The sequence below is a fragment of the Sparus aurata genome, chromosome 12, assembly GCF_900880675.1.
Source record: "Sparus aurata chromosome 12, fSpaAur1.1, whole genome shotgun sequence".
NCBI lineage: Eukaryota > Metazoa > Chordata > Actinopteri > Spariformes > Sparidae > Sparus > Sparus aurata.
In genome coordinates this window covers 4,567,482-4,582,191 of record NC_044198.1, presented here as the reverse complement: position 1 = coordinate 4,582,191, position 14,710 = coordinate 4,567,482, and the positions used below count along the sequence as shown (strand labels likewise).

The 14,710-nt window shown below is 42.0% G+C and overlaps 1 protein-coding gene across 3 annotated transcripts in view; it reads right to left on the bottom strand.

Annotated features, from left to right (window-relative positions):
* wdr7 (WD repeat domain 7) overlaps positions 1-14,710 on the bottom strand; it is a 125,063-nt gene that overhangs the window by 57,603 nt on the left and 52,750 nt on the right. For all 3 annotated transcript variants that reach the window (XM_030435490.1, XM_030435492.1, XM_030435491.1), the window contains 3 exons: positions 14,105-14,223; positions 13,723-13,846; positions 5,189-5,302 (listed from right to left, as the gene is read on the bottom strand). In XM_030435490.1, the coding sequence (XP_030291350.1) occupies positions 5,189-5,302; positions 13,723-13,846; positions 14,105-14,223 (357 nt within the window). The remainder of the gene's footprint in view (positions 1-5,188; positions 5,303-13,722; positions 13,847-14,104; positions 14,224-14,710) is intronic.

Sequence of the window (14,710 nt, the reverse complement as noted above, 5' to 3'; positions counted from 1 at the left end):
CAAGGGTACTACCTTTCCTTCCTTCCTACTAACAAATAGGACAAGGAATTGTGTCGAATAGAAAATGATACGTTTGCAATTATCCATCTCTAGTTTAGTAGCAAGCGAGATACTGAGATACTCTCTTCCCTCTAGTGTGGAACATGTGTTGAAAATTTCACTTGATAAATAACTCACCGAACATTATTGGGAAAATTCTTGATATACCATATAAAAAAATTACGTGAATTACAAAATATTATAAAATATATATTGAATAGCCCTGTCAATCCACATAAAACAACAACATAAATAGCAAGTAGCAATAAAAGCTGGCACTGCAAACACAAATACAACTCAATACAGTTTTCAATAAGTGTATCACATAAAATTATATTGGTGAAGCCTAACTAATCCATTTTGTTTTCCCAACAACCCAAAAACAGTTCAATTTCAATCCAGTTTACAACCAGTCAGTCAGCTGTTGTTGTAGGAGAACATGCTTTAAAAATACCAGGAATTATCCAGTTCCCTGTATAAAAATGCAAAAGCTGCAGTTATCCAGGAATTATCCATGCCCCTAGCAGTTGCCTTTGTGACTGATGCTAAAATTAATGTATATATAGTTTTTTAAATGACAAAGATGTTGTTCAGTACTTATTTTGTTTACACGCTGTACTCAAAATCCATGGACTTCACTTGCCATATGCTCCAACTCATCATAAATCTGGTCTTACAAATTGTAACACACAAAATTGTCCTGATAAGTATTTCTTTATTAAGAATCTATCACGCTTTGCTTTATTATTATTAATTATTAAGTGTATGCATTATTTACTATACTTTGTTTGTGTGTACATTTGGCAACATTTTCATCCATCAAAATGTCATGCCAGTAGAGATTCAATTAACTAAACTGAAATGTGTGTGTGTGTGTGTGTGTGTGTGTGTGTGCGTGCATGCGTGCGTGCGTGTGTGGGTGCGTGCGTGCGTGAGAGAGAGCAAGAGAGAGAGAGTGAGAGAGCAAGAGAGATAGAAACCTAGAGAGATAGAAGGTGGATGTGTATGTGTGTGTGCATGTTACGAGGAGGGTGCGGTGGATCCTAATGACATCCCCTGACACTGCTAGGGACATAATTACAGCACACACACAGGTTTATGCTTGTACGAGTGTGAGTGTGTGTGTGTGTGTGCTCTGGTTTAGGATGTTTTGCAACTGAGGCACCGAGCAACAACTGTCACCAGCACATCCTGAACTCTGTGTGTGTGTGTGTGTGTGTGTGTGTGTGTGTGTGTGTGTGTGCGTGCGTGCGTGCGTGCGTGCGTGTGTGTGTGTGCGCGTGTGACAAGGGAAACAGTAGACTGAGGTGATGAGTCTATCGCCGTGGTAACAGCCTGCAGCCAAGTGATTCTGTGGCTGTCGACATCTCTGTCGTTTTTTCCTTTGTCTCCTCTTCTCACCTCTTCCTCTGTTGGTTCCACCCATTTCCTCCTTCCTTTCTTCCTTTCTCTTCCCCTGTGCTTCCTACTTCCATCTCTTAATGTTTCCTACTCTTCTCATTTCAGTTCCTTTTTTCCTTTTCCATCTATTTCCTTTCCTCCTCTTGTTTTTTCTGCTGTTTTCCTCCCTTTCCACTTATTTGTTCACTCATTTTCGCAAAAGAGGAATGATTACAGCCATGTATGTCTGGCACATGAGAGGTGTAATATAAAAGACTGGGGAAAAAATCCCAAACCATCCTTTACAGTAATTTGATTTATCGTGAAAAAAAAATCAATAAGGTAGGGTCATGAAAATAATAATTAGAAGAAGAATCGTTTTTTGTCACATGCAATCATATACTTAACATAGTGAAGTTGATTTTCTTCATTTAACCAATCCCAGAGGAGCACTGGGCAGCCAACATTGTGCACAGTATGTTGGCTGCCCACTGCTCATCTGGGATTGGTCCAATACTTCAGATCCATTCAACTCTTCTACATGTTTTTAACGGTGGCTGCACCTGGGAATTTGTATTAATTATATTCCAGATTTTGCCTTTAAACTTTCTGACTAAGCTGTTTATACAGCTAATGTAAATAAATATTCCACTGATACTCCGGTTTACATGCGGCCGTGCTTAACATTATTAAGCACGTCATACAACCACCTTTTTGAAGAGGCTGGCGTTGCGGTATTTACACATATCCAAAAGCCTGTTGATACCAAAGTCTCTCATATAGTTTAAAATTAGGTGCATTCTTCTGACCAACAATGTGGGCTTTTCTTCCGTGCACGCATCTCTACCTCAGCTTTGTGCGCTGGTTTGATTCCAATACACAGAGCTGATCGTATGCAGTAATAAGACCATGTGTTGCAAACTGCCGTAGAATGCACATAAAGCACATCCTTGTTCCCTTTTTTCTTTTTCAAAATTGATCTGCAAAAAAAAAAGTTTACAAATTGGCAGACAGACAGTGGAAGAAGAAATCAGAGGTGAAAAGTTTGGAAACTCAATGAGTTTTTTCCTCCACAGCATAGAAGAGATTCAGACTCTGTGTTTGAGGCGTCTGCTAACAGATTGAATACTACAGAGACTGAATGAAAAAATACTGCTGTCAATAGGAGAAAAATGAGCTGTGAGAAATGATAAATTGTCAGACACATCTGTGATATTGACTGGTCCAAGAGAAGAATGGAGGGAGGAGGAAGGAAAGACGGTGAAGAGACAGTGAAACAGTGTTTTTTCTCGAATTCATCATTGTTGGGAGAATGCAAATTTCCCTTTAGACTCCGATATAGTTAATGAGGTGATGATGATCAGCTGCTGTAAGAGAAAGTAAAGCAAGGCTTATTGGCCCGAAGCTGGTGGGAAAAAAAAGAAAAAAGAAACACGAAAGAAGAAATGTATAGAAATGAATAGAAAATACCACTAAACACTAGACCTGATGGTGTGTGTGTGTGTGCGTGTGTGTGCCTCTCTGTCTGTGTCTTTCACTGTTAAACTTTCGGGGAAGGGTGACAAAAGATAATTGGAGTGGAAAAGTGTATGAGTGTGTGTGTATGTGAGTTTTCTACCTGTACTGCAGGGGTCATGGGGATACGTTTATCCTCACCTTATCGCGTGTGTGTGTGTGTGTGTGTGTGTGGGTGTTAGTGAGAGAGAGAGAGAGAGAGAGAGAGAGAGAGAGAGAATATTTGCGTACTAAACACCAAACTGTTTTTAACACCATGCAGGTCACAGTACACTGGAATCACGCGTGTGACACACGCATGCTCTCTCTCAAACACCACACACACACACACACACACACACACACACACACACACAGATAATGATTAACCTACATTCAGAGTCACCAGAGCAAGACTCCTGAGTTCAGCTATACATAAATGATAAATCAGTTTTTAATGTTTTTTACAACAAACCAGATGAGGCTCCACAGGTCACTGGGGGAAATGATCCCTTACTTTTAGATATTACATATTTCACAGAAACTTGAGGGTGAAATGTGAGCAGCAGAAGTGATTTTGAGATCGTAACTATGTCAGATTTTAGAGTAAAAGATTCCTGTCCTGTTTGGGCCAACACACTACTGTACAACCTCAACCTGAACATCACCAAGACCAAGGAGATGGTGGTAGATTTCAGCAGGGAGAAGAAGAGGTTCCCATTACACACCACTAAAGATCTACGGGACCCCGCTGGAGAAGCTGAGCAGCTATAGGTACCTCGGTGTTCATATCTCTGAGGACCTAACACGGACAACCCACATCACCTCACTGGTGAAGAAGGCTAGGCAGTGTCTGTATCACCTCAGACGTCTGAGGAAATGTAAGATCTCCACAGGGCTGCAGAGAACCTTCTCTGCCGCTGTCCAGTCTGTCATCTCTGGAAGCATCACCGCCTGGTATGGCAACTGCAGCACCCAGGACCGGAAATCTCTCCATAGAGTGATCCAATGTGCTGAGCGCATCACAAGAACTGCATTGCCCTGCCTTCAGGACATTTACATCAGACGGTGCAGCTCCAGAGCGACCAGGATTATAACGGACATTCACCACCCCAACCGTGAACTGTTTCTGGAGCTGCCTTCTGTCAAGCGCCTACACAGTGTCATGGCCAGAACTGAGGAGGAGCTTCTTCCCTCAGGCCATTCGGACAACATAACACACACTAAGTACACACCATATATCACACATATCACCCATTGGGTTACGGTCTTCTTCTGTAAATACTTTTGTCATTGTCTCATTTATATACATTTCTTGTTTATAATATGTATTTATATTTTTCTATTCAAATTTAAGTCTGTTATTTTATTCTCTTTTTCAGTTTTATTTTCTTATTTAAATGTTATTTTCTGCTTGCGCTATTTTTTTTTTTTTTTTTTTTTGCACAGTCGACAGAGTGGTTTCAATTTCATTTCACTGCTGCTGTACTTGTATAATTGCATGTGATAAATAAACCTTTGAAATCTTGAATCTTGAAATCTTGAATCTGTACATGTTCAGCCCCGACTAATCAGAGCTTGCAGTCTATCACGACTTGTGTCATGTATATAAGTGTCACATTCACATACATTCCATAGCAAATCATCCTTGGGCAGGATATAACTTTCTGCCACCAAGCTTCCAGGTGTCCATGCCATTTCCTAAGTGAGCAATAAATTAGCGTGTGAATCTCTGCGTTGAATCTCTACATAGAGGCATGCCTTATGCCGTAGCCTTTGCTGTGGCTCTGATGTGCACCTCCCTAGAAATGTATCAATTAACCACAACAACTGTGATTGTTAGCTTGGTGGCATTGCATTGCATTTCCAGCTTCTCCCAGTGCTTAGAGCGGGTGCCAATACAGTGGACTGTGAACTGTAAACACACCGCCAAACCAGCCTTTGCTCTTTTTGGGTTATACTCCTCTTCCAGAGCTGCACTATGAGTCTCAGGCCTGGTGTCAGCCTTTCTTGCAGAAACACTGTCCACTCAACGCCACCAGCAACACTAGCACATGTGTATAAAAGCATACACGGGCATAGGCCACCTTGGTTGTTGCAACTGTAAATCCGCCCTAAGACCCCAGGCAGGCTCAATACAGGCTACATAATAGATACTGTAGAGTTTTTACAGTAGTGTAAAAATAGATATCCCTCTAACAAAGAAATAAACAGTAAATCTGCTTCATCTAATCACAAAATCTAGTAATTAAATGAGACAATGTATTGTGTCTACCTGCTGTGATATCATCATCCGTGACATCCATTTCCTCCTCGGGAGCCTTGGTTTCTATTGGCTGAGCTTCAGGAGGAGGCGGGGCTGGAGGGGAGGCCTCAGTGGCCGTCCCAGCTGAAGGAGAGAGAGAGGTGGGTTAATATCAAATATCAGCATGTATTGTCTCATGACTGAGACAAACCTCCGTGTGAGTGTGTGTGTGTGTGTGTGAGAGTGTGTGTGTGTGAGAGTGTGCGTGTGTGTGCGTGCGTGCGTTTTTTCATGTTGCACGGAACTATAGATTTTTTTTAATCACAGCGCAGTAATGCTGCTGTATCGACATTGCACTCGTATATATGTGTGTTAAATGTTTGAAGAGCGAAGAGTGAAGATGTGTTGATGAAGAAAGAAAATGTCTATGTTTGCGGTACAGTAGATGCAGTTCAAATAGAACATGCACACATGTACCAAGAGTACATGCACTAGCATATGTCTGTGTGGTATTTCAATGACTCTTCTTATCCACCACTGTGTATGTGTATGTGTGTGCGTGTGTTAGTGAGTTCATGACACCAGGTTTCTGTGTTGATCCTTATTACCAGGCTAAGTGTCCTGGTTAAGTAGCTAATAAAGGTTTACTGGGCCTCCTCTTTATCTAGAGAATTAATAGACACACACACACACACACACACACACACACACACACACACACACACACACACACACACACACACACACACACACACACACACACACACACACACACACACACACACACACACACACACACACACACACACCACTGCCCCCTGTATATTTAGTGTTTTCATTTAGCCCTTATCTCCTCATTGCCAATTAAGAGTGGCTTTTCATTAGCGGCTGGGTTAATGAATGATGCTGCGCTAATGAATGAAGCGACTGAAGGTAGCAGAGCCGACACTGGGCTAATCTCTGGGAAAACAGCCCTAATTAATGAATAACACACAAGCGAACACATACACGCTCACACTACCTCACCCTAGTGTTCCCCTGTGGTAGAACACATCAGCGAAAAAGCAGAAATGATCTCATTTGGGTTAAATGAAAAATAAAAAAGATAAAAATAACAATAATAATAGAACCATTACACAGAGGTTCATGAGGAGACCCTGATCGCACCAATAAAAAACTGCAATTACAATGTGTGCAATTACATTGATTAATCCTGGTTAACATTGTGCTTCATGTTCCAATTAACCTGCTCACACACTGCTGACAGCTCAACATAATGACTCTGTAGAGCTTTACATCACACACATGCACACACTCACACTGACAGAAGGCCAATACACAGCCTGGTTGTTGATTATCCATCTCAAACGTTAAAGTGATAAAAACTTAATTGAACTTAATTAAAACATAATGGATGCATTGCTGTGATTGGATAAAAGGACTGAGGGATGTTCTTACATAAACAGAGCTCGCCCCTGCTCTCAGTTCAATTTCAGTCCACATGAGCTCAACTGACATGATGCACAACAGTTCCAAAGAAAAGCCCATGGACAAAGTCTTATCAAATGGGGCTCGGTGGTCTTAGTTTGTGCTTGAGAAGTGCCGTTTCAGACAACAGTTCAGACCCGAGATTCTACGCAGCAAAAACCGTTTTCGAAAGTTGAAGCAGTGTGAACCGCTGCAGCTTAACTCAGGCCTGCCATTCAGGTTACGAATGGCTGGTTTTTAGAATGCAATGCATGTAATTAATGTAATCAGTGCTTACCGCTTAATTGACAATTTCACTGCTTCTCCTCTGCTCAGCTCGCATTCACAGCCACTCTGCGCTGCTCGCTCCGTCTCACTTGCCCCTACCTCTATCCAGCGCACACTTTCTCCCCTACACAACTGCTTCGAAATGCATACCTTAATTTGCCTTTATTTGGCCACTTCATACTACATAACACATCTGCAGCAAGTAACTCACTATCACTATGCACTGTGGGGGACCTCCACCTCATGTGGTACCTCCACCTTGCAAATCATGCAAGTCAGGAGGCGCAAACTTGTTCAATGTGCCACTTAAATGCCCTATATGCTGCATATTCTTGACGGATTACTTTGTATGGGTGAAATGTTGTACAGCAGAATTAGCCAAATCTCTGGATAGTAATTACAGATACATGTACCATTTGAGGTGATTGATCGCAAATACACACACACGCGCGCACACACACACACACACACACATACACACACACACACAGAGGCTGGGCCGACAACTCATCTGTTCTGGCCGCGGGAATGAGAAAGAGAGATGCAGGAGCAGAGGGAAAAAGAGGAAAGAGGGAGGTGGAGGAGGGGTGGATGTTGGGGGGAGGCATTCCACTCTGCTCCAAGGTCAAGCTTGTCATGTCAGCCATGACACATAGCTCCCAGCATGCCTTGTTAACCTCCAGGATCTGGTACACTCCTCTCTTGCTTCTGTTGCTCTCCCCTCATGGTTCAAACACAGACTTCCTGTTCTTTGAATCACTGTGGGTGCGCCGCTCTTTCAGCCTCAATCCATGTTCTAATTTGGATCATTTGTTTCTTTTTGGGTATTTTTAAAATAATTCTTTGCAAGTTTCATTTGAATAACTATCAATAAAATGATGAATGGTTTTCCATGTAAGATGAGATTCCCTTTTAGCGTTTGTATTATCATTTGTTCTCGATTTATTATTGGGAAATTTTAGACACACATTTCCAATATGTATCATCGTGGTTATTTCAATTCTTCTTGTGTGAAAATACCTCCCACTTGTCTTTTAATATTTGAACATTTTTTGTGTTTTATGTTCCACAAATGTAACGAAATCTCATATAAGATATCCATTACAAAACAGTATGTAGAAGATATATAAAGAGGAATACCCAACTATTCAACTTATTCTACTCAACTTCATCCACCCAGTGAAGGAAGGAAGGAAGGATAAAGGGTAATAAACTGGAGAATAAAAAGAAAAGTGAATAGGAGGAAGAGATGAGAGGGTATAAAGGGAGGGAGGTGATGAGTAGGAGCAGAGAAAAACGAGGTGGAATAGAGGGAGGAGGAGAAAAAAAGAAAAAGCTGAGAGGAAGGAGATGAGGAGGAGACAAAAAGAGAAGAGAAGAGGAGGAGGTGGATCTTTAACAGCAGCAGGTCACTGAGTGGGAAAAGAACAGACAAGATTGAGCGATCGCGGCAGATAGCAAACTAGAGACAGAAGAGAGAGGGGAAATGGGGACTGCTGTTCAGTGATCAAAGAAACAGCTGCTTCACACATGCACACAGTTTGACCCATAAAACTGTGTGTGCTCATGCGTGTGAGGGGGAACAATGCTGGGGAATTTGTTTAATCGAGTGTGTGTGAATATGAGAGTGTGAAGTGTATGTAGAGCGCCTCTCTATCCACCGACCCCCCCCCCCCCCAGGATGACTCGTCCTCCCTGCCGAGCTTCGCAGGCTCTCTCACTGCCTCCTTTATTCCCCCCCCCCTGCATCTCTGCAAGTCTTCCATCCCAATGATTAAAGCTTCACGCTCATGTTTTATTGTCTGTTAGGACTTCTGTGCACCATGTCCAGCCATCACGGGTTGACAGATGTGGTCAGTACTCTTGGCTGGTTTTTTTTTTGCCGAGTAATAACTTGACATTCAGTTGGCGGATGAGTTTGTAGTTGATCTTATACTTTGGACAGAGTTATGGGAGTTATTCCCCCCTGCTTTGAGTCTAAATGCTAAGCTAAGCCGACCATGTCCTCATTCCAGCTCTGCACCTACTTAGACAGAAAAACGAGACTTATATCATTCTCGACTGATTATCAGAGAGAGAGCTAATAAGAATGTTTCCGGAATTGCTGACCTGCGTCTTTAAGGTAAAAAAAGCAGCTAATTAGACGCAGCAGTGAAGATGGAGACTGAGTGGACATACTTTATTTCTCTCTCTCTCCCTCTGAGTGCAGGTTAACAACTCCAGCTCGCCCCGTTTCCTTTGTGTTAAAGCCTTTTAAACACTTCAAGGAGAGCTGAAAGGTCATGGCCACTGCTTTGTGTGTGTGTGTGTGTGTGTATATGTGTGTGTGCGTGCGTGTGTGTGTGCGCGTGTGTGCGTGTGTGTGTTGTCTGGTCAGCCCCATGCTGCGACAGTGGGACTCCTTCACCGACTCAGTGACATTTCCTCAGCACTTAAAGCTAATGGATAAATACAGGTGTCTTCCTTCAAACAACAGCTACTCTGCTGCTGGAGAGAGACAGAGACAGAGAGCTTTATAGAGAGAGAGAGAAAGAGAGGGATCCAATCACTTCGCTTATGTTATACTCATCTCCCCATGAGAAGGACAACACAGTGAGCGTGTGAGAAGTGCTATAATGTTCAGTACAGTTTACAGTCTACTGTGTTGTATATCACGACAATGCTGGTGTGTTTATTTTATACTGAAAATAAAAAGTTACAATTTGGGATGTTATTGAGGACCGAAAAATAAAGTGGCACTGGTCCCGATTGTTCTGTACTAAAATGTGGTTAGCGTGTGGTTAGAAGTGTTGACATCCTGTTCTCTGCAGTCGTGACTGACAGGGCAAATCGTTCAAAAGCACGGGCACACAATTAAATGTGGCTAGACGCAATACATGTCAAACGGTATCTGCATGTAAGAGGGTAACACCAGGAGCATCATGAAAACACAAAGCAACACAGGGACCAATGCTGAGGGGGCTTAGCCAAATTACAACTGTGTGACATCTCGTTCTCCTCTAGTCAATGTAATACTTGTTATATCATCATTATGAAAATACGACTGTAGATAATTACTCAGTAAACAGCGTTGGTTTGAAGGATTTCTAATTCACTTCCCATAGACGTCAGACAGCAGCCACAGCGTCGCCAGACTTCCAAGTCAAGGTAGGTAGCACAGCTTTGAAATTAGTGTGGCTTGTCCTTACGACCAGAGATGACTCATTTTGAATTGGTTGTTTAAAATTTTTAACAGCAGTGAGCTACCGATACTGACAAAATACGAACAATACTGATCCCTAGTTAAAACTGATTTTACACTGACATACAGGACGTGTCCATCAATGTGGAACTAAAAATATTAATATTAATTTTATGTAACAATGCGTCACTCATAAGCTGTTGTTCAAATTGTACATCATAGAGCCTGTGTCCTCGCCGCAGTGGGCCCATGGTTTGAATCCAACCTGTGGCCCTTTCCTGCCCCCCAAAAATATGAAACAAAAAGTAACTATACAAATCTCCTGTTCTGTGTTGTGAACTTATTAATGACTGCATATCTCTGCTGTTTGATCAGGGCTTTAAACCTTCTGGCAAACATTATTTTCAGTACATTTTCCACGGCCTGGTGAAGACAATTAGTCGTGCCACTGTGCTCTCAGCTCCTCAGGTGCTGCGATGCTGACAGGAGGACAGCTGCCTCTGAGAACAATGAGGCTGTAATGGAGGTCAGAGTTGGTGTGGACTGAATGGAGGGATGCTTCAGTAGCGCTAACACAACCTTGACGGCAAACTTCTGAAGTGAATTCCAAGAGAACAAGCTAAAAAAGCTGGTGATGATGGAAGAAACAAAAAAAAATAAAAGTTTTCATGTTAATTAGCATTTGCTGTGGACATCGAGTAAATAGTTGTCAACCTCTTTTAAAAGAAACAGTTGACAAATGAAAATTCAGTCATTATCTTCTCATCCTCATGCCGACGGAAAGTCGGGTGAACTTTCGTAATATCTGGAGATTCACAGCAAAACAGCATTGCAGCATAAACAGCTGGAGTAGCTGGGCACTTGTTTTAAAACTTAAGAAAACAACACATTAAAGACTTTGAAACTGCTTTAAACAGCCAGGTAACGTGCTGTAATTGAAGTCTCTGGGACCTGGGGATCTCCTGGGATCTGAAATGCATTTGAATTTTTTTTTTTCACATCCTCGACATGCAGTCGAGCTCATGCACCCACTTCAGATGGGGTACATGGTAACACTTTCAGTTTGGCAGCTTGAGTGAAGATTTCAGATAAAGGGGTGGATTATGCCTGACGAGCTGTATTGGGCCATTTTATGTTTATCTGTTACATTTTAAGTTCCCAAATACTTCAGTTGCAATACTGTTTTGCCGTGAGGATCCAGAAATATTTTGTGGTTTCTTTTTTTGGTTTTCCCCCAGCATAGGGGTTAGTAGACTGAAGGACTGAATTTTATTTTTTAGGTTAACTGTTCCTTTAATAGACCCATTGGCGCCTTGTGGACTTAGAACACTTTTAACCTTAAAACCCGGAGCTTCAGGGCATGTTATTGCTGGTAGTGCTGGTTAGCTTCAGGGCAAAAACAGACTTGTAGTCTTTATGAAATGTTAAAGAGGGGGCAGGAGACTTTGGGGATCAAAAAATGGGGTCACAGGCCTAAAAAAGGTTGACACAACCTGTTTTACAGAATGGAAAAAGGTCAGATTTTGAGTTCAAAATGTGTGGAAAGACACACTTGGCCTTTTTTAGAATAGACACGCCCAAGAACAGCTTCAAGTTCAAAGGACTTCTCCAGAGGATTCAACACATTCCCGACTCTCCCAAGATATTCCAGGATTTCCAGGACCAGCAGGAGTCATCTTACTGTCTGTTCCAGTCCTGCTGTGCAGCACACGGATCAAATTCAATGACCCTTTAACCTCGCTCTATCTCTCTCTTTCTCTCGGTTCCCTCCCCCCCTCCCTCGTCCCCCGAGGTCACAGACACATCACTCCCTCCACCTCCCCCGCCTGCGGTACTGCTGTGGTAACACAACACTGACCGGTGCACGTTTCCATGGCAACTGTTCCCCTGAGAAACCCCCAACATCCTCGGCAACCACAAGGCGACTCCTGAACGAACGAACGTGCGCACGCACACGCACACACAGCATTTTAGAGGGTTGTTTCTAGTAAAGAAGGTGGAGATTCACCTTTCTTCCCATCAGCAGGTCTAACTATAGACAGAGAGCGATCAGGGAATACAACGAAGACAGGGAGAAAAAGACAGTGATAGAGGAATAGACAGAGAGACAGATAATGAAGAATTGCTAATGGAGTGCTTGTGCCAGTTCAAAACAGTCAACCATCACAGTTATGTAGTTGGGATTCAGAGTCGGTACATCGTCTTCCTGCACAGCTAGCTAGAAACCTTGGAACTTCCACAAAAAACTGCAACACAAATGGAGACAAATGTGGGTGAGATGGATGCAACTGTAAGTCAAATAACAGAAAAACAAAACAAAATAAACTATTCCCTGCTATCAATAGAATTTAGCTAACATGAACACGCCATCGGACTGAAGTGATGAAGTGAAATAGAAGGCTACCCAACACAAAACGTGTTCCTCCTTGACTAGTAGTTGTTTGTTCAAGTCATTGGTTGACTAGTCGTAACACGTTTACAATAACAATTTAAGCGTTTAAACATTTTGGGGGGGAACACACAAAGAGCGCCAACTGTTATTGATAATGTTAATGGCAAAAGCAGATAATCTCAATGTGTTGGAACAACCAGCAAAGAGACAGACTATTTCATATTTTGTTTATTTGTTTCAACACAGTAAGATAACACCAGACAAGTCTTGTTCAACTTCACACAACCAAATTCTAGCATTCTTATAAGCACTTATCTTATTAGCAATGCACAGCTAACAGAGCTAACTAGCAGCTCCAGTTAGCAACTTCATAATAAAAGGGAAAACGTCCATGTCCAGGTCCCACTGATACCTTCGTCCAAGCCCACAGATAAGGCACAGCTCCCAAATGGAGGGTGACTGTTTCTTTTTCCTTTTTCTGCGACTAAAAGACTAATGAAAAGTTGGTCGACTATGACTCTTCTCATTGACGAGAGGCAGTGCAGGGCAGCCATAATGAAATGAATCATCGTCAGGTTAGGCTGAATCATCGTCAGGTTAGGCTGTGCTTTCAGCTGATTGCTAATAATAGCATGCCAAGATGCTCTTTAATAACACCTACAATTATGATGTTATTTACCTATCTGATGTTACATAGAACATAAAATAGTACTCTACCAAATTAGCATTATATTGCATATATTGCAATATATATCATATAACCGTGATAGACAGTTTTATAGAAAATAATAAAAACTGATGCAGGACAATGACAGTGTACTGTCACAAATTCTTCCTAGTCAAAACCTGGTGTCTACATCCCTCGCAATACAACTACAGACAACTGCTTCAATTTGGGTCAGAGATTTGGGAGCATTGCTTGCAGCGGCTAATGTAAACTCGAGCTGTTAACTTCAAGCAGAGATGAAAAGCAAACTGAAAAGGTCTGGTAAGCCCACTTATTTATAACTACACCAACTGACCACCACCACCAACCAATGTACATATATGCAGTGGCAACCCTCAATACATGGAACCATATTTTGTTGTTTGAGCATGTTAACATTTATTGGCATGTAAATATTCTCACAGTTGGCAAAAAAAACAAATACTGTTATTGTGTGACATTAAAAAACATTATGCACAAACACAGATTTCATTCCCTCTCTGGGATATAAAGCACTGTGAGGTACTTACGAGAGCTGACAGTGTCCACATACTGAGGCAGGTAGGGAGCCCACAAGTCTATAGTGTCCTTACGTCCTGATTGGCCAATCCTTCTTAATTCAGCCAGTAGGAGAGCTTGGGCTGCTTCTCGCACCTAAAACCAAAAAGGTTTAAGTTATGACGATGACTATATTTAATGTCCATCATTTTCAGTTCAACAAAAATTAACAGACATAGTTAAGTCATTGGATGGTAAAAACAGTTCTCCCAGCATCACTATGTTTCTTTCTAAATGTATTTACTGATGATAATTCAGAGTATGTGAATAGAATCTCAAGGAGACAGGGTTGGCCTGCAAGCTTTAGCCTGCAAGCCTTAGACTGGAGCTGTGCATGCAATGTGTGTGTGTTACCTCGAGACAGCGGTCCTGCCATCTCCTCGCCAACATCTCCAACAGAGGGGGTCTGAACTTGTCCAGGCCAAGGAGGTCAGGGAGCATCACACAGTGCATGGCTGCCAGCTGACTCCAACCTGCACACACGTTCGCACAAAAACACACACACAGTCAGAAAAGACTAAAAGGATGGCAAGTGAATGTTTCCAAGCTTCTCACATGCTCCTACACAAAGCTCACAGCTGTCACCATAGACACACTTCTTTTCAGAAGTGGAAATCAGACAAAATGATATAATACATAGTGCGGGAACAGAACAAACATCATTCTGATGATGAAGCTTTTCTGGGGGCCGTACCAGTACTTGTTTTTTGTTTACAAATGGAAATTTTGTTCTAATTGTGGCACAAAAGGACAGGTCAAGGGATATCAGAATAACTAGAATTCATCCTCTAGGGATGAACAATATCTTCAGCCAATTTCATTTGAATTCTGGTGAGTATTCATGAAGATATATTGCTGATGGAGCAGTGTCACTGATATTGATCAAGTCTGAACTCAAAGCAAATACACAATATCCCATAATGTTAACATATTTCCTTTAGGTGCATTTATATCACTATT